The sequence below is a fragment of the Bidens hawaiensis genome, unplaced genomic scaffold (genome assembly GCF_021521415.1).
Source record: "Bidens hawaiensis isolate Kalapana, Puna unplaced genomic scaffold, B.hawaiensis_p1.1 tig00009196_1, whole genome shotgun sequence".
Classification (NCBI taxonomy): domain Eukaryota; kingdom Viridiplantae; phylum Streptophyta; class Magnoliopsida; order Asterales; family Asteraceae; genus Bidens; species Bidens hawaiensis.
Window position 1 is genome coordinate 712,888 of NW_027491680.1, and position 20,423 is coordinate 733,310.

General features: G+C 36.8%; 1 protein-coding gene across 1 annotated transcript; it reads right to left on the minus strand.

Annotated features, from left to right (window-relative positions):
• Nucleotides 1-380: 380 nt before the first annotated feature.
• Nucleotides 381-3,768, minus strand: LOC143531676 (xylan O-acetyltransferase 1-like). The gene is made up of 6 exons (XM_077026920.1): nucleotides 3,161-3,768; nucleotides 2,484-2,753; nucleotides 2,217-2,388; nucleotides 1,462-1,661; nucleotides 1,133-1,291; nucleotides 381-839 (listed from the first exon to the last, which is right to left on the minus strand). Exons 1-6 carry the CDS (start codon nucleotides 3,388-3,390, stop codon nucleotides 491-493), a joined length of 1,380 nt encoding a protein of 459 aa, XP_076883035.1. The 5' UTR covers nucleotides 3,391-3,768; the 3' UTR covers nucleotides 381-490.
• Between the last annotated feature and the right edge of the window lie 16,655 nt (nucleotides 3,769-20,423).

Sequence of the window (20,423 nt, forward strand, 5' to 3'; positions counted from 1 at the left end):
ATATCATACTGCGATTTTCATACTCTAATTCATGTAGAATAGTTTGATCATATATTTAGTAATAGAAAACAAAATAGAAAAAATTAAAACATATATACTAAGAAACAATGCCCAAAACATATATAAACTCTAAAAAAAGTGACTTGTAATCCTTATTGGGTTCATATCATGTTGCCATCACGCATGCCCTTGGTTTGCATTACATAGCACTATTATTGGCCCCTAGAAATTGAACCACACATTAAAATTGACATGACATGACATGGCACATACCTACTTACAATTTGTGCATTTATTTCCTCTTTCAACACTTCATTGTACAATTGGGACAATTTTTAATTTGCTTTTGTGATCAATCATCTAAATCAAATATTTCAAAATTAAAAAAACAAAAACAAGAATATAAATTTGGCTTGTCCCTAGATACAAGGTATGTGAAAGAAAATTCCAATTTTATCGTCTATGTGAATGTAAGAGTTGCTTGAAGCTATCAAGGGCGGGAAATGATACGAGTATAAAGAAACTCGTTCCATATGTCAGGCAAACCAGGAAGACACCAATGTATGCAATCCGCATATGTATCGGGGTCCGCCTGTTGCTCTAGTGTCAACATCTTGCCTTGACGAATTGTATATACAGAAGTATGTGCATCTTTGCGGTATTCTGAAAGTGAAGTTATGTTGAGAAAGTGAACCGGAATCTTCATTGATTGTATTACATCGGTTGCAGCATAAAAGAGCCGCCAGTCGGTGCCGACATTTATTGGCATGGACATGTTAAGTATCGGACTAGTCTCCTTTGCACATTTTATGCCGTCAGGATTGTTCCAATCTAAACTCCTGCAAAATGTTCATTCATTTATGAATAATCATGTGCCATAACCTCTATGATGGTGTTTAATTAATGTTATATGTTTTATTATTAGTATTTAATAAAAATACATATTTTAATAAATAAGTTAACTACTTTACTTGTTAACTAATCATACCCAAAAGTCATCTCTACTTCAACTAATATCCTTTTCGTTGGTTGAAAGGTACAACCTAATACTTATATTTAGTTTTTATTTTATTGTATTTATTAGTTTTTGTTATTATTATTATTATTAATACATAAGGTAAAAAAAATATACTTTATATGTAGAGGCGACATGCTGCTGAAAAAAACTGTAGTCCGGTTCGGGTCTATATTTTTATCGACCCATTTAGCCCATGTCTTCAAAACTCTTGCATAAGCCACTGGTCTATCAACCTCTTCATATTCTGTATCACCTTTGTCAAACGATCCCTTCCTGTATTATTAATATTAATATATTAATCAGAATATTATATTAAAAATGGAAATTGAAAATTTGAACTATCAACAATCATCATGTGATGATGATGATTGATTTGTTTTTACAAACTTATAATATGTACTATATTATATTTGAAATGTAAAATATTCAAATAAGAAACTTACAAGACTTTCATTGTGAAGGTGTTCATCCACCAAATGTAAGTGTTGAAAACTAAATAGTCAACATTTTTCCAATTTTGACCGTGCTTTTTAATGGATCCGGGCATTATGATCCGGTTCAATATGCTATGCATCTTCGGGTCATCCGAATTCGATTGTACCAAAAATGGTGCCCAATAAAATTCCACTGTGGCATTATAATCCTGCAAGCAAATATTATTTCACATCCAATTTTTAATGCTCAATAAAAGGTTTAAATGCACAGCTTGAGTTCAATCAATGTAGGGAGTACAAAATCATTAAGGGCCATATATTCTATCTCCCATACTTCATTGTTGATGTATCAATAATGTTACAACTACATTCATTAAATGGGTATCTATTTCGCTATCTTTTCACGAGAAATGATTACGTTACGACACCTAATTCATTAAACAAATTCGGACTCCGACACAAATGGTAAAATCAAATGTATATGTGAATGGAAAGTACAAGATATGTCGTCTCATGTGAACCGACTATCACACCCTTTTTGTTTTTTATTCTACCTTTAAATAAATAAACTACAGGAACAGTCATTTCACACGTGAAATGACTATGATACCCTTTTTTACACATTCTCTTACTTTGTGGACATTTTTATTCTTTTAACCTTGTATAGTTACAAAGCATCAATCATATTATGTGTTGATCATCATCCATGCACATCTTGATTAGGAAATTAAAATAAAATTAGTCAATAATGAAAAGAGTGAAACCTCAATTCTGAAAATGGATAGAGAACCGGTTTTGTTCAAGCTCTTGCGTCCCGGAGGAATAATCGATTGAGCCAAACACACCATCGATTCCCATTGATTTCGGTTTAGCGAATCACCGACAAACATAAGCCTCTTGTTCCTCAGTTTCTCCAACAACAGTTTTGCCTTAAACCTAAATTTCATACACAAAAAATAAATAAAAAAATTAACTTCAGTTTCAACTTTTAAACAATTTTTAAACATGCAAATAATATGAACAATTCTTACTTTGGCAAATTACAATCCTTAGGTTGCCACCTCCAGTTTTGATACATAGAATCTTTCCTCCCATTTCTCATACACGTTACTTGAGCCGTAAGAAACTCACATTCATCTTCTTTATACAACGGGTGGGTCGAATCATCGAAAACCCATTTTCCGTCGTACAAATTACATTCTTCCGGTGGCAATTCGATCTCTTCATCGTCTTCGGGTTCATCCACCGGTAATTCAATCACTTGATCGCCCTTTGTTTCCGATTCCACCACAATAGTCGTCCTGAAATTAGAACGGTCACTTTTAACCGCAACCCGAAAAAACACTAACCCGAACCATGGACCCCGAACCCGAACCGTAGTAATTTGGTTCGGCTACTTGGTTTATGGTCAACCCGAATAAATTTTTTGTTTTGAAAAAATTATATTAAGTTGGACTTTGTTAAATTTTACTCTTTTCGGATTATGTTGTTTATTAATTTGGTTATTTACGTTACAAGAGATGATAAATATGTTGTTTTAATTTTAAAATTTTAAAAAAAAAATTGTTTGCTTTTTTGATACTCGAAACCTGATTAACCTAGCCTGAAAAAATCATGAGTGATTTCAGTCAGGTTTTGGTTCCAGATTTATAACTAAATAAACCCAAAAAACCCAAAACCAGAAACTTAACCCGAAGGACACCCCTACCTGGAATCGATCTCAACCATCCTCTCACCACCATTAACCAACGGGTGGTCTATTTTTGGCCGAGAAAAGGGGAACTCAGCTATGGACTTAAAATCTTCATTGTACATAAAGAAGCCAAACAAGAAAACCGAGAAAACCACTACAAAAACCGAAACATTATTATTCTTTCGTTGCTTCATGGCCGCGGTGTAGGTCGAAAACAACGACACTTTTCGGCGAAGAGGATGCATGAGAAGAGGAAGAAAGATTTGAGAGAGATGGTTGTGTGGGAGGTGATGATATAATAATATTGGAGACACACAGAAACATATTGTTTAAGTGTAGATTTGGTGAAATGGGACTGTCTTCGAGTAATATGGTGGATGAAAAGTCGTCTTCTTGAAAGGTTTTATTTTATTAATTTGGTAGTAAAAATATAGTAACATGTGATATAAGTAATGTGTTCAACGAACATGTTGGGTTTGGTTTTATGTGAAGAGTGAGATTTAAGGTTTGTGGGAGTTTGTTGGATTGGTTTGCTTTCAGTTCCGGTAGAGTGTGTGTGTGGGGTGTAGATGACGTGGATTTGTTGAACTGGGATTTGGAGCACTGTACTTATGTTTTTATTTTAGTAGATTGAAAAATTACGTTAACAAACCGTTGGTGGGTGAGGGTCAAAACAAATTGTAAAATTGTATGTCACCTATAATGTTTCGATATTTAGATAAACTTTATTTTGCTATTGTGTCGAAGTGATAGTCTTTATGATGTGAATGTATATCTGAATATAAAAATTTGGGACTGTTATCAAGTTTCCCGCGAAATGTGCGTTATTAAAAAAAAAATATTTCAACAATAACGTATAAGGCATATGAAATTTTATATTCTTCTTGTTAATCTGCTTGGGAACCACACCCATGCTTGATGCTTCCTTGAACCGGCATATTGGAGTGGCAAATTTATTCAAAAAGAAAATTGAAAATAAGATTAAAACGTATGAAAGGTTTCCTTGAACTAGGGATTATACAGTTACTTTTTATTTTATTATTTTTTTAAAAGGCCATGCACACTCATCTAATATGCAACTAATTCTACTTCACTATCCACATTTAGTTCCACAACAGGATTCGAACTCTAAGCTTCTTAGAAGAAAGCACCTTATCATACCTTATCATACAGGAAGATATCATTGAACTAACTACATTTTAGTTAGTGTAATTAATTAACAGAAACAATTACATAGACAGTGAACACGGTGGTGTCACAATTCAGTTTTGGTGTCATGTTTAAGAGATTAGAGATTTGTCACGTTTTTCTACCAAATGTGTTAAACATTTGATACCTGAAGTTATAGCATTAAAATTTCTACTAAATCTATATCTATACTATATATAAAGAATGAGTGAATGATCTCTTAAATATTAAGAGATACAATCACTAATGCATGATATACAATCACTAATGCATAAGATTTTGAAAATTTTGAGGGCAATATAGTAGTTTTGACATTACGGTTAAAAATATTTACTTTAAAAAATAGTTACAAAAATGACCCTTCAACTTCAATACAACTTTGTTAATTTGTAAGTAGTTACACATAAACCCTTTATCTTTACCAATTTAATTGACAAATTCATTTAATTTTTTTATTTCTTCAATATAATTTTAATATATTGTGTTTTAAACAAAAACGAACTTACCATGGCAATATGCTTATTTTTGTTGACATTACGATATAAATTTTGTTTTATTTTAAGGTGTTGATTATAATGTACAGGTCAATTAAGCATAAAAGTACAGCTCAAATATGTAATTATGAACATAAAATATAATTATAAATTTCACCATTCAACTAAACTCAAGTTTTGTAAATTTAATCAATAATTACTCTTTCATCCTGCTTAAGTTTACCCATATAATAATCTATATTCTCTTTCTTTGTTTTTCATTTATATATTTGAATATAATACGTTTTAATAAATTTCAAACATGCAATCACAACGTGTTAATTTTTGTCGGCGTTCCAATGTAAGAATAATTGTGCGCATGTTATAAACTTATACCAAAATGATTCCGTTTCAATTAAAAAAAATATATCAATTTTGGTTCAAGTCAAAATAACATCAAAATTGTAACACCCCGACCAAAGGCGGATTATACATCGGGGCGCCACATATTGTTTCATTACTCGTGACACTATTGGGTGTCAATATTTAATAAATACATTCATTCGCGCACGCGCAAAGTAAACATAAGATAACATAAATCATCATAAATCAATATATTATAAATCATAATATTCGAACAGCAATAACTTGTCTTGATACATTTTAATCTAGGTCCAAAATAAAGAAAACTTCCTACGTGTCCTCAAGCTCCAAAACAGCTACTGCAAACCTGAACATGTGTTAAAATAAAACGTCAAACACTTGCGTGTTGGTGAGAAATCAAGTTTAATACAATACATAGATAACAATAAATCTGCGCGCAACATGTGTATGTCTGGTTTTCAACAAGGGTGTAATCCGATCGGGACCAACTCTAAGATTCATAGACTGCCAGTGCTCACAATTGAGCTCACAAACAAGAAAGACTGTGCAAGTGTAAACAAAAGAGAAAATCATAAACGATAGTTCTCCCGTGTTCATCTAATGGTACCATGAGAACTGCGGAATAGACCGACAAGACGGTTAATGATCCACACATACAAATAAACAGCCAAGTCTACGTCCTCAACACATGGGATACTGCGCGACTAAAGTTCATAAACAGTTTAAGACTCTAAGTTTGTATGAACACATGAACATCCCAAAACATTAAAAGCAAAAAGGGATTAGGTACGAGATTACTCACTTGATAAACGATGCGGTGTAAGATAAAGCAAGAACCAACTTTAAACAAGCACAAGTTAACCTATAAATAAGATTATTGTTTTAATGATCTGTTTTAAGTCTTGATTATAAGTTAGCATAATTAATAAGTAAATTATTATATATAATATATTACCGAAAAAGCAGGGCAGAACAGGGAGGAAGACGGAGGCAGAGAGGAGGACGGCAGAGAGAGCAAGGAGGAGGTTAAATTAAGTGTTTGTGTGTGATGTGTTAAGAAAAATAACATTATTATTTATAGAGAAACCCTAGGGAACACAATCCCTAGAAAAGGGGAAAAGATCTCAAAAAGCAAAAGATTCCAAAAGCAAAAGATATCAAAAGATATGGCAGCTGCAGGGGGCAAGATAAAAGCTGACAGGGAACAGTAAACAGGCATGGGCGGGTCAGATAAAGGTACTGGTCAGGCATGGAAAAAGCAGATCTCAAAAGATAACGTCAGTCACTTTTTCTGTCAACCAATGGGGTTGGTGCGCATGCTGCGCCGAAAGTAACTTTTCAGACATAAAGCAGATTAGGTCAACGGCTCAAAAGATAAGATATCACAAAAGCAAACGGCTGGACAAAACAGAAGAAAAGACTCAAGACAAAACGCGAGAAAGCTGGAGCGCGAAGGCAGACACAGAAGGTCAAGAGAGCGCGAGCGCGAAGGCAGACAAAACCAACCTTTGCGCGCCGCGGAAAGAACTACATTTCTAAGCGCGTCGCGGGAAGAACTTCAATTCTAAGCGCGTCGCGAGAACTATATTCCTTAGCGCGTCGCGGGAAGAACGGTATCCATAGCGCCCCGCGGGAAGAACTAAAATCCTTAGCGCGCTGCGGGGACAGTTCGTCTCGCGTATCGCAGTAACAGGTGGTCTTCACGCAGGCTTCCTTGCAAGGAGTCTGGCGCGTGGAGCTGCGCAGACAACCTTAGGCGGGAAGAAACAAAGGACAAGGAGAGGAGAAAAAGAAGGAAACAAGGCTTAAGGGCGGGACGGCGACAAGAGGGAACAGAAGGCGGAAAGAGAGAAGAAGAGGGACGGGACGGCGGAAAGAAAGAGGGAGAAAGAGGCGGGAAGGAAAATATATTATTATTATTAAAAGTAAAATATAAGTATAAATAAATATTAAATCATAAAAGAAAGAGATCGGATCAGAGAAACGGGTACCTGGGTCGGGTCGGATTGGGGCAGATGTCACAAAAATGAGTTTTGATCATTTCCTTTAAAATACTTTTATTGTTTCAGGTCAACGATTGAGGACTTTGACAGGTCGAAACGCCTTCAAGTTATAACTGGATGTAAGTCAAATGAGTTTATGTCAGTATAAAAAAAGTTTAAAATATTGCTTAGGCCAAAACATGCAATAAGTAAAATGAGTTTGAGTCATTTAAGAAAAAAAAGTTGTCACTTTTGGTTATGGTTAAAAAATGTTATAAGCATAATGAGTTCGAGTCATCTTAAAAAATGGCTTTGGTTTGCGTCATAACGATTATATGCAAAATGAATCCAAGTCATTTAAAAAAATATCAATTTCGGCTTTGGGTAAACATTAAATCATTGGTCGTTTATGAAGGTTTCAAAAGACTCCCAAATAACCGTGACTAACATAGTAGAATTGGTTCAGGTCAAAATGCCCAACAAAATGAGTTTCCATCATTTTTTTAATATTTTTATTTTTTCGGACTAACCATTGAGGACTTTAATATGTTAAAATGCGTTCGAGTTATAATGGGATGTAAGCCAAATGGATTTAGGCCATTATAAAAAAATTAAAGTTTTGTTCAGATTAAGATGGATAATAAGTAAAATGAGTTTGGGACATTAAAAATAAACTGTCAACTATGATTATGGTTAAAACATGTTATAACCATAATTAGTTTGATATATCTGTCACACCCCGGACCAAAGGCGGAACATGCTGGGGTGCAACGTGATTGGACAAATACACAAGACACTATTTAAAGTGACAGTATTCATTTAACTCATTTTATTTCAACAAATCGATAAACAACACTTCTCGTCTACACAAACAAACTGAATACAAGTAATAACTATATTGTTCGTTTTGCTAATATCCTAAAGGTCTTGGTAACGTTTTCCGTCAAGCACTCGAGTCAACAAAAGTCAAACCTGTAACATTTCATAAAATAAAGTTTGTCAACACAAAGGTTGGTGAGCAATTCATAAGTTTGAGTATATAAGTGTATAGTATGAAAATCCACAAAAACTTGTATACAAAACAATAAATAAGAGCTATAAACTGGAATAAATAGTTATCGCTAAACAAGTTAGCGACACCTAGCTATTGGCAATTAGTCTAGGATTTTATGACAGTTGTTAATAAGCTTACATTAGCACCACCTAGCTACAAGGGGATGCCGAGTAGTCTAGGATTTATAGTTATCGTTAATAGCATACGTTAACGACACCTTGCCATTGCCAAATGGTATAGGATTTATAGTTTCACCATCCAAAAGCTGTAAACACATAGTCAAATAAGCATACAACACCAAATCGAGCAATTATTCAAGTAAGGTATACAATCACGTTTGTGAGTTTAAGATGCAAGTAATTAAAGCATTTAATTTGATAAGTATGAAATGTCACCCCAAAACGAAAGATGGAAAAAGGGGTATGAAAGTACTAACCTCGATTGATGAACCGAGAAATAAATAGATAAATAAATGAAGCTCGAATGGTAAACGAACAGATCCGACTTGAAACGATAAACACCTTAGCTAAAATAAATAATGTAATATATATTAATGAACTTGAAACCATAATGAAACTATATTTTAAATATTGAACGAGGAGGTTCGGTTATTAATCGGGTTACCGGTTAGTTTGTTAATGATTTGGGGCTCGTACTTAATTGATAACTGATATAAAGATAATATCATTTTATTTTGACTTTTAAATAACTAAACTAATATTAAAGGAGACAAGACGGGTTTTAAATCAAGGGTTCGGTTTTATAAAAAGAAAGAATTGATAATAAAGTTTATAATGATATTATTAATGATAATAATAATTTAAAAAAAATATATGATAGATATATATATGTGTGTATATATATATAAGATAAAGATGTTAATAATAATAACAATAATTATTTTTAATAATACTAATATAGTATAATAATTATAACAATAATTATTATTAAAAATACTAATAATAATAGTTATAGAATAGAAATCTTGGTATTAAATATAATGTTGTTGATAAAAAAATGGTAATAATAGTAAATAATATTGATAGTAATAAAGATATCATACTCGAAATGGGTTCGATTTTTAAACGAGTTCACTAAATAAATATAATAATATTATTGCTAATAATAAATGATAAAAATATAATTTTAATAAATAATAATATGATCTTTAATAATATTGTTAACTTTAATATTTATAATAATAATGATAATAATAATAGTTTAATAATAATAATCACAATAATAATTTCTACTTAGTGATATTAGTATTAATTAGTGAAAATAAATTTGTTAAGTATATAAAACTAATAACACCAAAACCGGTCTAGGATGAGACCCGAACCCGAGACCTCTAGTTCAACACTTGTGTACAAACCAACCGAACCAAAATAATTAAACCCATAAGAACTTAGTATATCCATTACCGATCGTTTATCTTTTCCCAAATTTATAACAACACTATGTCCATCAAACTCGTTTCAAAGTATATAACCAAACAATATATCCGATTATTAACAATTTAAATCCGACAATCGATATATGAAAAATTAATAATAACAAAACCCAAATTAACTTGTACCTACTATATGTTCACGAGGTCGTCGGAGATGGAAACCGCAACCGGAGGGAGGGATGAAGGGAAAAAGAGAGAGAGAGAGAGAGCCGTAGAGACGGAGAGAGAGTCGTAGGGAGGGAGAGAGCCGGAGAGATAGAGAGAGAGAGTTACATCGAGAGAGAAAGACGGAGAGTGAGAGAGATTGCGTCGGAGAGAGTGCAGCGAGAGGGAGAGAGAGTGCGACACACCGGTGGCCGGCCTTCCGGTCACCGGAAAAATGAGCCGAGGGAGGGGGAGGGCTGCCGGAACGCAAGGGTGGTGGTGTCGTGTTGAGGGGGTGGCTGAGATGGTGGTGATGTAGTGGAAAGTGGTGGCCGGAGATGGCGGCGGCGAGGTGGCGGCGGCGGCCGGAATCAGGGTGGAAGAAGATGAAGGCTGGTGTGGTTTTGTTTATGATATTAGGGTTGTTTATATATGTATGCATATTTTCGGCCTTCCAAGTTTCAGTCAATGTTCAAAACGAGTTTTAAAGGTTCTTATAATTTGTAACAACTTTACGAAAATTAGTTTGAGCCCCTTACGTTTTTCTTAACGACACTATAATATGACAAACATCGATTTATTTATGATCGAGGTCAAAAATATTATTATACAATAATTAAATAAGTTCTAAAAATGTTGAGTCGGTTTTAAAAATGAATAAAAGTTTACAAACTAATACAACGCAAGACTCAAATTTGACGGATGTCACAATATCTTTAAGAAAAAAGGTTTTGGTTTAATTGCGTCATAATAATTATATGCAAAACGAATTTGTGTCATTTAAAGGAAATATCAATTTTACCTATGGGTGAACATTAAATCTTTGGTCGTGCATGAAAGTTTCAAAAAACTTCCCAAATAATCGTGACTACCATAATAGATTTGGTTCAGGTAAAAATGCTCTGCAAAATGAGTTTCGATCATATAAAACTTGTTTTTTATGATTCGTATAGTAATTGTAAAGTACAAAAAGCAACATTCATTTTTTGAAAAAACCGTATCGTGCCATATATTTAAAAAGTTGTAACTATTAAAAATCTGTTTAAATATATTGTCATCACCGTAGAATCGCGCGGGTAAACTACTAGTCTTAAATAATAAATGTGTTAAATTAAGTACATCCAAACCATTCGTCCATCTTCTTCATAGTACTAAACCACTAGCCATGTCTCGTGACCCTTTTTCCACCATCAAGCTCTCTTTCATCAACGACCACCATATAGAAAGTTTTCGCATCTATCACAAACCACCCTTGTCGCCGACCACCCTCGACTTCTTTGTTTTCTTTCTACACAAATTAACACATGGACCAAATGTGTTACACTTCAAGGGGCAAATATGTTATGTTTGGGTGAATAGTGGAGGCTAAATCAACAAATTTTTTATTTTTATTTTAATTATAGAGACTAAACCGAAATATAAACTTTATCAAATGAACTATTTATGTAATTCTTTCTTAGTTAACATAAATATATAATAATTTTATGCATGAACATATTTTAGAGAATAAAATAAATATCAGATGCTCAAAACTGTATATGTTTCTTTATTTTATTTTGTGTCAAATGTATATATAAATGTTTTCTTTTTCCAACTAAAACAGACTGTAAATTAAAATTCAACAAGCCAAAGTTAAAACAAGAATACTAGGTGACTTAAAACGCATATCTAGATACATTGACTTAATAATCACCTAATTTTTTCTTTTTTAAAGATTTTATTGGTATTTCTTTGTCGTTGTTGTTCCGCTTAATAACGTTTGGTAAATAGGTAGCATCTTGCGTGAATGATTTTTATCAATACATTAAAGAGCTAAATCGAGCATGGTGTCATTGGTGTGACCTAAGGCCAGACCAAAAAGGCCTAAAAAGAAACGAGAATACGGGCCTTTTCAATTTTTAATTTTACATAGCAAAATAATTAATTATAAATATATTTGCTTAACATACTACATCTTTCAGAAACAGAGATGGTCAAACAAATAGAAGAAATCTCCTTATTTTAGAGTTGTAGATAGATATCTTATTGTGAATATACAAATAAAATATAAGAGAATTCACTATGAAAAAGCTTATTGTCAAAAAGAAAATTGTAAATTGTCTTGAGATGACGTAAATGAAAATTGTAAATTGTCTTATTTTAGAGTTGTAGATAGATATCTTATTGTCAAAAAGAAAATTGTAAATTGTCTTGAGATGACGTAAATGAAAATATAGTTACTTCTTCGATAATGAAAGTTAGAAATGTTTGTGGTCACACTTTCATTTAAATCTAATTTGCCTTATAAAGTTTTGGGTTTTTATTCAACTTTTGAGGTTGAGCCTTTGAAGTTTACAAAGTTTAGATTATTAAAATCTAATTTATGTATATTTTTTTTAGTTTTTAACCTAGGGATTTGTATAATTTCTTTTACAAAGAAATAGAATTAGTCAATGGTTAATTTTTTTAACACCTTTTTTCCCAAGCCTATATATGATAATTCCAGCCATTCAGTTTTTTAAAGAACGCCCCCAACCGGGTAGACCGGCGTATTTTAGGTTAATTAACAGTTGCTATTAATAAACATTATCCTCTAGGATTTGTTTGTCAATTGCTATAAAAATGGTAAAGCTTATAAATTGTGTATTCGGGATTGAACCAAACCATGTTTAGAATAAAAGGCAAGTTTAAGGCTGGAAAAGACATGTTTAAGGTTTGTAGATTTGTAGTCAATTTAATTAAGCTGTCAACTGAAATCCTAACTAAATTTTAAAAGAATTGTACCAAATGATTCCTTATTTTTGGGTTTTTGAGTGACTGCTTGACTGATTGATTCTCCATATCTTATTTTCAAAGCCAAGACAACTCTCGAAATGTCCCACTATAACAAGAAATCGATAGAGCCTCGTATAAGTACATGTTTGGGATTAAGTTTAAAAAATGTTTATTGGCTTATTGGCTTTTTCAAAAAACCATTTCGAAAAGCCTTGATTTGGGGCTTTTAGGAAACTGCTGAAAATAAAAAGAATTTTTGTGATTGCCAAACAGATTTTGGCTTATTGGCTTTTTGAAAACATCAAAAAGCTCATAAGCATTTTTCAAACTCAATCACAAACATGCTTTAAGATTAAGCCCGATGGATGCAAAGAGATTTAGGAACACAATCTATGCATGACAGTATGACACTTATGGTTATCTTGGTAATGTTATTTCAATTTAACCGTCTAATTTGGCACAAAAAAGAACAAAGTTAAGAGATATTTGAGCAGTTTATTTTAGATGCACTAAATATCATATTAAGGATCTTACAAATTCATTAATTTACTATATTTTGTGTTACTTTTACCGTTTTTATATTAATTTCACATTAAATTTTAATAATTGAACAAATAATTACATGGGCTATAATTTCGAAATAGATTTTGGATTGCAATTGAAAATTAAATGGGCTTAACTAATCAATTGCCCAATAACTATTTGAGTTAGCAGATAGCAGCCCACATCAAGAATTAAAAGGAAGAAAAGGCAAAACAGTTAGGGCCTGTGGCCTGTGGGCCTTCATCAAGTTTGAAAAGGTCCGTAGGCCTAAGAGGCTAAGACCAAACTGGCCTGTTTTTTTTTCTTCAATCATCATATGACTGATGACATCATAGATTCATATCTATTATCTACTATCTATATAATATCACTTGTGGAGGTGCACATATCGATTTGGATTGAGACCAAACCGGTTCATGGTCTAAGTGGTCAAAACCGGATTCTGGGTAGAATCGGAATGGGTTGGAGCCTGTTTTGGAAGGCTAAAAAGTGGAACCTATGGAACCGATTAGGTTGGGTTTGGAAATGGTTTGTGAACATGTATTTTATAAACAAATAATTTTGAAAATAACAAAAATAAGTACATACATACATACATACATACATACATCAGTTCCTAAGCATCAGTTTCAAACTGGTTCGTGAACCGGTTCCTATATATGGGTCTGTTAACCGCGGGTTCCCCTTCAAAATCTTCAAAAGGGTTCCTAGATATCGGTCAGTTCTTAACCGGTTCGTATACACTATACAATTAGTTCCAAATCGGTTTAGAGTGTCGGGTCAAAAAAACGAGCCTAGGATTAGAAATTAATCACCATGGTGTTCTATAGGAGGGCGAGTAATGACATACTCTTCAAGATTTTAACAATATTCACTAAACGCCTATTCATTTATGTGGATTGAGGACAGAGCAAAATTCACTTTGCTCTCATCAAACGATTTGTGTAACTGTAATTTTACTTTGTAACATTTGTATTTATTCTTTAGCTTATGGCATAAATGTTCTTCTGTATTAATAAAATATTATGCTAAATGCGAATTTGTCATTTTTTGTTTGGCTGCATATACTACCAACATGGGTAAAGTTGCCTACATCTTATGTTATAAACAACGTACCTGACTTGACGTTTTCATTTCCTACCCATTTCGGGTTATCAACTATTTGTCAGTTCATATGGCCTGTGAGGAATAACAAGATTATTAACAAATAACAATAAGACGGTATCAGTGAGACGGTGACAAGAACAACAGAGAAAATTAACGAGGCGATTCTTATTTAGATTTTTTTAACAATGTTGGAATTACCCCAAACACACGAGTCACGAGTGAGCCTTTTTGACACAATATATCAACCGTCTATAATGATTTTGACGCTTCAGATTTGACTCGTTCAAGAACGTCATCAAGGAGAAAACCCAATCACTATGAGAAAATTCTCTTAAGTTAGGTTTCGAACCTGTAATATTAATCATCAACACCCCATGTTATTTTATCAGAAGACCAATTTCAACTTTTCTTTAAATTAGACCACCCGTAGTGGAAGAGATTGAGAGGGAGAAGATGCTGAGATTGTGTTTGAAACAACCCCCCCCCCCCCCCCCCTTTCTCTTTGAGAAGTGACCGAGAAGTGGAGCCAGGGAGAAATATTTGTCGACCAAAATTTGTGAGGCCCACCTGATTTTTTTATTCATATAACCACTAAAATTGTGACGCTTCCCCCCACCACTACACCCTTAAAATACAATCATCTTCTTGGTGATTGGACGTTTTGTGATACCCTTCTCTCTCATTCTCCTCCTATCACTACGCATGATCTTAAAAACATCACATATATTTCATCCTTGGAGTGATCTAAATTTAACATGAGGTATTGTTGGAACGGGGACAAGTATTATTGAAGTCAAACTGTCAAAAGCCACCGAATTGATTGATTATTCATTGGCGTCTGGAGCGTTATAGAATGCCAAGAATATTATTAAATTTTAAATTTTACATATATTAAGTAATATGATATAAGAAATTATAATGCCTTACTAATAATAATGGGGTTGGACTAGACATTAAAATATTAAATGCATATTATTAGGGTATCTTATTGAACTTATTTAAGGGACATAATGATGTCATGAACTACGTTTAAATGATTAGACTTACAAATTAAAAAGATTATAAGAATTCGTCAACATAGTTAACTTCTAAAGGAAAAGACAAATATGATTCGTAAGGAATTTATAACAAAGTATTATTGTATGATAAGTGAAGAGGTATGTACCCGCCTCAACACCGAGCAAGGCGGGTCAACCCACAAGATAAAGACATTATGAAGGCACAAAGCCAAAACCTATGCGCATGGCGCATACAAAACATGCTTAGGCATCATATGCCCAGGCACACATATGCTCGCGCATCACATATGCGCGCGGCGCATCAGCGCGCGGCGCATATCACATGCTCGTGCATATCACATCTGCCCAGGCACACATATGCTCGCGCATCACATATGCGCGCGGCGCATCAGCGCGCGGCGCATATCACATGCTCGTGCATATCACATCTGCGCATGAAATATCTGCGCGTGAGAATAAAGAGAAGACCTCGCGCATCCTCAGGATTGGCGCATATCACACATGCACATAATCGACCTCGTCCTCATTCAAATCAGGATTAGGGCAACCTTGATTGTGAACGTCAGACAACCTTCCAGAAGGCATCTTTTTAAGGAGTAAGAATATGCTGATGTTGACAGTTGCCAAATGAAGGGTCGACAACTCAGCATGACACATGGGTTACCACGTGATTACAACCAACGAGAAAGCGCCAGGTGTCCTAGAGGACACGTGGCGCAGTGCGATTGGAGGAGGCCAACGAGGTTGAGCCCAACCAGTGGAAACCCTAGCACTATAAATACAGCATCAACTCCACTTTGATGGACACATTCATACTCAATCATTGACAGTTACAGGCAGTGATATCACATTCAATCATATTGAATTACATTCACTCACAGTCAGTTACATACAAACACACAGTCACACAATCATACAGTATTCAGCTAATAAGCAATACTCCTGAGATTTCCCTTACTCTCACATTATCATCTTCTCCTACATATACTTATTCTCACGCCGGAGGGTTACCCCAAAGAGGACCCCTCTGTCCCTTTCTGAGGGGTAAGTAACGGCGCTGTTCATTTTGTAGGTGGAAGAACACAGATCCAGAAGAACCATCGGTGAAATAGTATAATCACACCCGAGGAAAGTAGATCTGCTACCAGTGAGTAGATCCACGTTTCTTGCGCAGCGAAAATAAGTCTGCTGACGCGTTGAGTAAGATGGCTTCAACTAATTTTGATCACTTTGGCAAAGATGTCAGGGTGGAAGTGATGAGCAACCCGTCAGTGCAAACGCAATCTGTCCTTGTAATTCATACAACCCCTTCATCCTGGATAACTCCAATAATGGAATTCCTGAAGGAGGGGAAGTTACCGGACGATCGCGCACAGGCGAGAAGGATAAGACACAAGGCGCAGAACTATGAACTACTTGATGGTACATTATATCGACGCTCTTACCTTGGACCGCTCATGAAATGCCTGGATGCTGAAGAAGCAAGCTATGTGATTAGGGAGATTCACGAAGGAATCTGCGGAATACATGCTGGCCCGCGCATGGTGGTTGCCAAGGCAATGAGCTCAGGCTACTATTGGCCAGGCATGTACTTGGATGCGCTAAAAGAAATCCAAAAATGCAAGGCATGTCAGAGCTACGCGCCAAACACCATGCGGCCAAAGAACAACTTGATTCCGGTGACCTCTGCATGGCCTTTCCACAAATGGGCCATTGATATTGTGGGGCCCCTGCCGCAAGCGCAAGGGCGAGTGAAATTTTTGGTAGTGGCGATAGACTATTTCACAAAATGGGTTGAGGCCAAGCCACTAGCAAAAATCACAGCTGAGGCGATGAAGCAATTTATCTGGACCACATCATTTGTCGTTTTGGCCTTCCTATGGAAATTGTGAGCGACAATGGCAAACAATTCACTGACAGGAAGATATCCAGCTGGCTCAAAGAATTGCACATCAACCAAATCTTCACTTCGGTCTACCACCCTCAAGGGAATGGCCAAGTGGAGCGCGCGAATCAAAGTTTGTTAAATGGGCTGAAGAAAAGGTTGGAGGGAGAATCCCATTCTTGGGTCGAAGAGTTACCTAATGTCCTGTGGGCGCACAGGACATTAAGCAAAACTAGCAATGGCGAATCCCCGTTCAGCCTAACCTATGGGACAGAGGCTATGATCCCAGCAGAAATTGGATGCCCATCCCATAGGGTACTCATGATGAGCAAGACTGATAACGAGCGCGAAAGAAGATTGGACCTCAACTTGCTTGAAGGACGCAGAGAAGCGGCTATCATCAATGAAGCCAAATACAAGAAAAAGCTGGAAAAATATTATAATCAGCGCGTTAAAGAATGCCACTTCAAGAAAAATGATTTTGTCCTTCGAAACAATGAAGCTAGCCGCGCGATACCCCCAGGAAAAATGTCCCCCAATTGGGAGGGACCTTATCAAATTTCAGAAGATTTGGGGAAAGGCGCGTACACTTTAAAAGATTTGAATGGAAAAAAAATACCGCGCGCGTGGAACGCGGCACAGCTTAGAAAATGCTTCATGTAAAAGTTCAAATATGTAATCAAGGCTTTTAAGCCATCATGAATGATGATTCGCGCTATCTTTCAATATTTGTTCTATTACCTTTGCATACATGTTTCACACTTCCTTTATTAATTTGGAGCAATATGACAACACTATATTGACTTCAAAACAAAATAAAACGAAGTAAAACATACATGCGCGAGCCTTAGTTCAAACGCGTTAACGAGTCTTAACTCTAAAACGTCAGGGCCTTAGCCCAAACCTACGAGCCTTAGCTCAAACACGTTAATGAGTCTTAACTCTAAAAACGTCAGGGCCTTAGCCCAAAACAAAGAGCCTTAGCTCGAAACACTCACAAACATCCATCTTACATCCCGCGCAGCCTGATCATAAAAATCCTTAAACACAACTAAGGCAAAGTACATGCCATATCATAGTTGTTAAGGTCTCAGGTCGAGGTCGCGCGCGGAATCATAGTGGATATCTGAGTAACACATGCTGACATGTAATGGCTAAAACTCATACTTCCATATAAAAACTGCGCGACAACGACGCGCAAAAAAGGAATTGAGAAAGATATCGCGCATGTCAGCATAAACAAGATACTGCGAAACCACTTACAAAATAGGACTATGGTTAAGTGAATAATTTCCTTACAACCTTGTTCTTATTTTAACGTGCAAGCATATCTTATATCTATACAAGCAAACATGAAGAGATGAATGGAAATGCGCAAGATGTGAAAAAGAGAAAACAAGTTTCATTCCATACAATTGAAATTTACAAGTATGATGAGTTACAAATTACAAGTATAAAAAAAATATATATATATATATATAAAATTTGATGAAGGGCTTCTCAAGTCTCCACGTCGACGTCAGCCGCTTCATCACCCTCATCATCTCCCTCAGCATCTGGCGCGGCCCGCTCCTCATCTCCGAACTGACCATAGTCAAGTTCTTCCTCCTCAATGGAGTCTTCTATCACGACGGTGTCAGGAGCAGATTCTTTCGCCGCGACAGAGCCGCTGGCAGGGGCAACATCCCCTGCGCCACCATCATCGCCACCAGCCCTCTCGCATTCATCGAGCAACTTCTTTAGCGCGCCGAGGTCGGGCTGGTCAGCAAGCGCAGCTATCTGCAAATCATTAGAAAAGTATTGAGTACAAAACACTTGGAAAATTAATCAAGAAAAACTCATTAAGGTCGAGGTACCTGCATAAGGATGGGGATGGGAGTATTCATATACTTCTCCCCCACCGCGGCCATGTCCGCGCAGGCCGCGTCGCTCTTGTAAGGGTACTCGGTTGGGTTCTTCTTCAACATGCCATATTCATACCCATCCGTAAACCCTTCAGCTCGACCCACCAAGCGCGCGGCAGCATTGCAGTCCATCACAAGGGCCTGAAACTCGGCGGAATATTTCATCGCCAAAGCGCAACGAGTCATGCCCTGTGACACCAGCCATTGGCGATCCTGCGCGAGGCCAGCAACAGACGTCTCAAGGGCAGGAACCTGGGAGTTTAATAACTCAACAGTTTCCTTGGTCTTTTTTAGCTCCTCTTTATCAGACGCTGCTGCCGCCAAAATTTTTTCTTTCTCCGCCTGCGCAGCATCAAGTGCTTCCTGGCTGGACGCTGCCGTCGCCAAGGCCTCATCTCTATCGGCCTGCGCGGTCGCCAACTCCTTCTTCAGGCGCGCAACCTCGCTCTCCAGTGATGATTTCTCAGTGATACTCTGGACGATAGCTTGGTCACGCGCCTCCGCCTGCTGTTCCAAGACACGCACTCTCCGCGCGTACTTGGCAACTTCGGCCTCCGCCACCTGCTGCTTCTCCCGCGCAGCTTGGAGCTCATGCCCGCGCTTAATAAAGGCGGTGTTGGCACTTGCTCGGTTTTCGCTGAGCTCCGCCTGGAGTTTCTCAGCTCGTGCGCGAGCATCAGAAAGGTTCCAGGCGGCCACCTTAGCCTCTCGCTGGGCTTCCACAAGAGCATCGCGTACTTTAATATAATCACGACGAAGCTCCTGGGAGGCAGCAAAGAAAGCCGACCCAGCGAAAATATGGTCATTCAGCAAGTCCGCGCGGGTGCGCTCCTCCTGATACCTCCTTTCAGTAGGAGGCACGACATGAGCCCAGAAGTCCTCGCATACGCCCATGGATTGGAAGGAACTGTCTTCATTAATATTCCATCTCGGGCGGTAAACGTGGTCACCTCCCTGCAAAACACAAGAAATGTTCTAAGTCATAAAACATACTTATATGGAGGTATGCGCAGCGGAGCAACAAATTAAAACATACCTGCGGGGATGAAGCAGAAAAGTCAGCGCCCGCCCCACCTGAAGTCTGCGCTGCGAAGTCTTGTGGCATCGCAGGGCTGGCGCGGTCTCCCAAGGAGTCCTCAGCTTGAGCCCCCTCATCCTCCTCATCTTCTTCAATAGGCCTCTTCTCCTGCGACCTGGAGGGCTCCAAACCAGTTTCGCGGGGAGAGCTGCGTGTAGGAGGAGGCGAGGGAGGTCTCGGCGTCGCCATTTCGGCGCGCAATACGGCTTCCTGCTCCTTTGTAATCCCAATAAGGGGAGACTCAGCACTAGCAGGAGCAGGAGCAGAACCAGCGGCGCCGGCAACGGCGCCAGGAGTGTCACCAGCAACT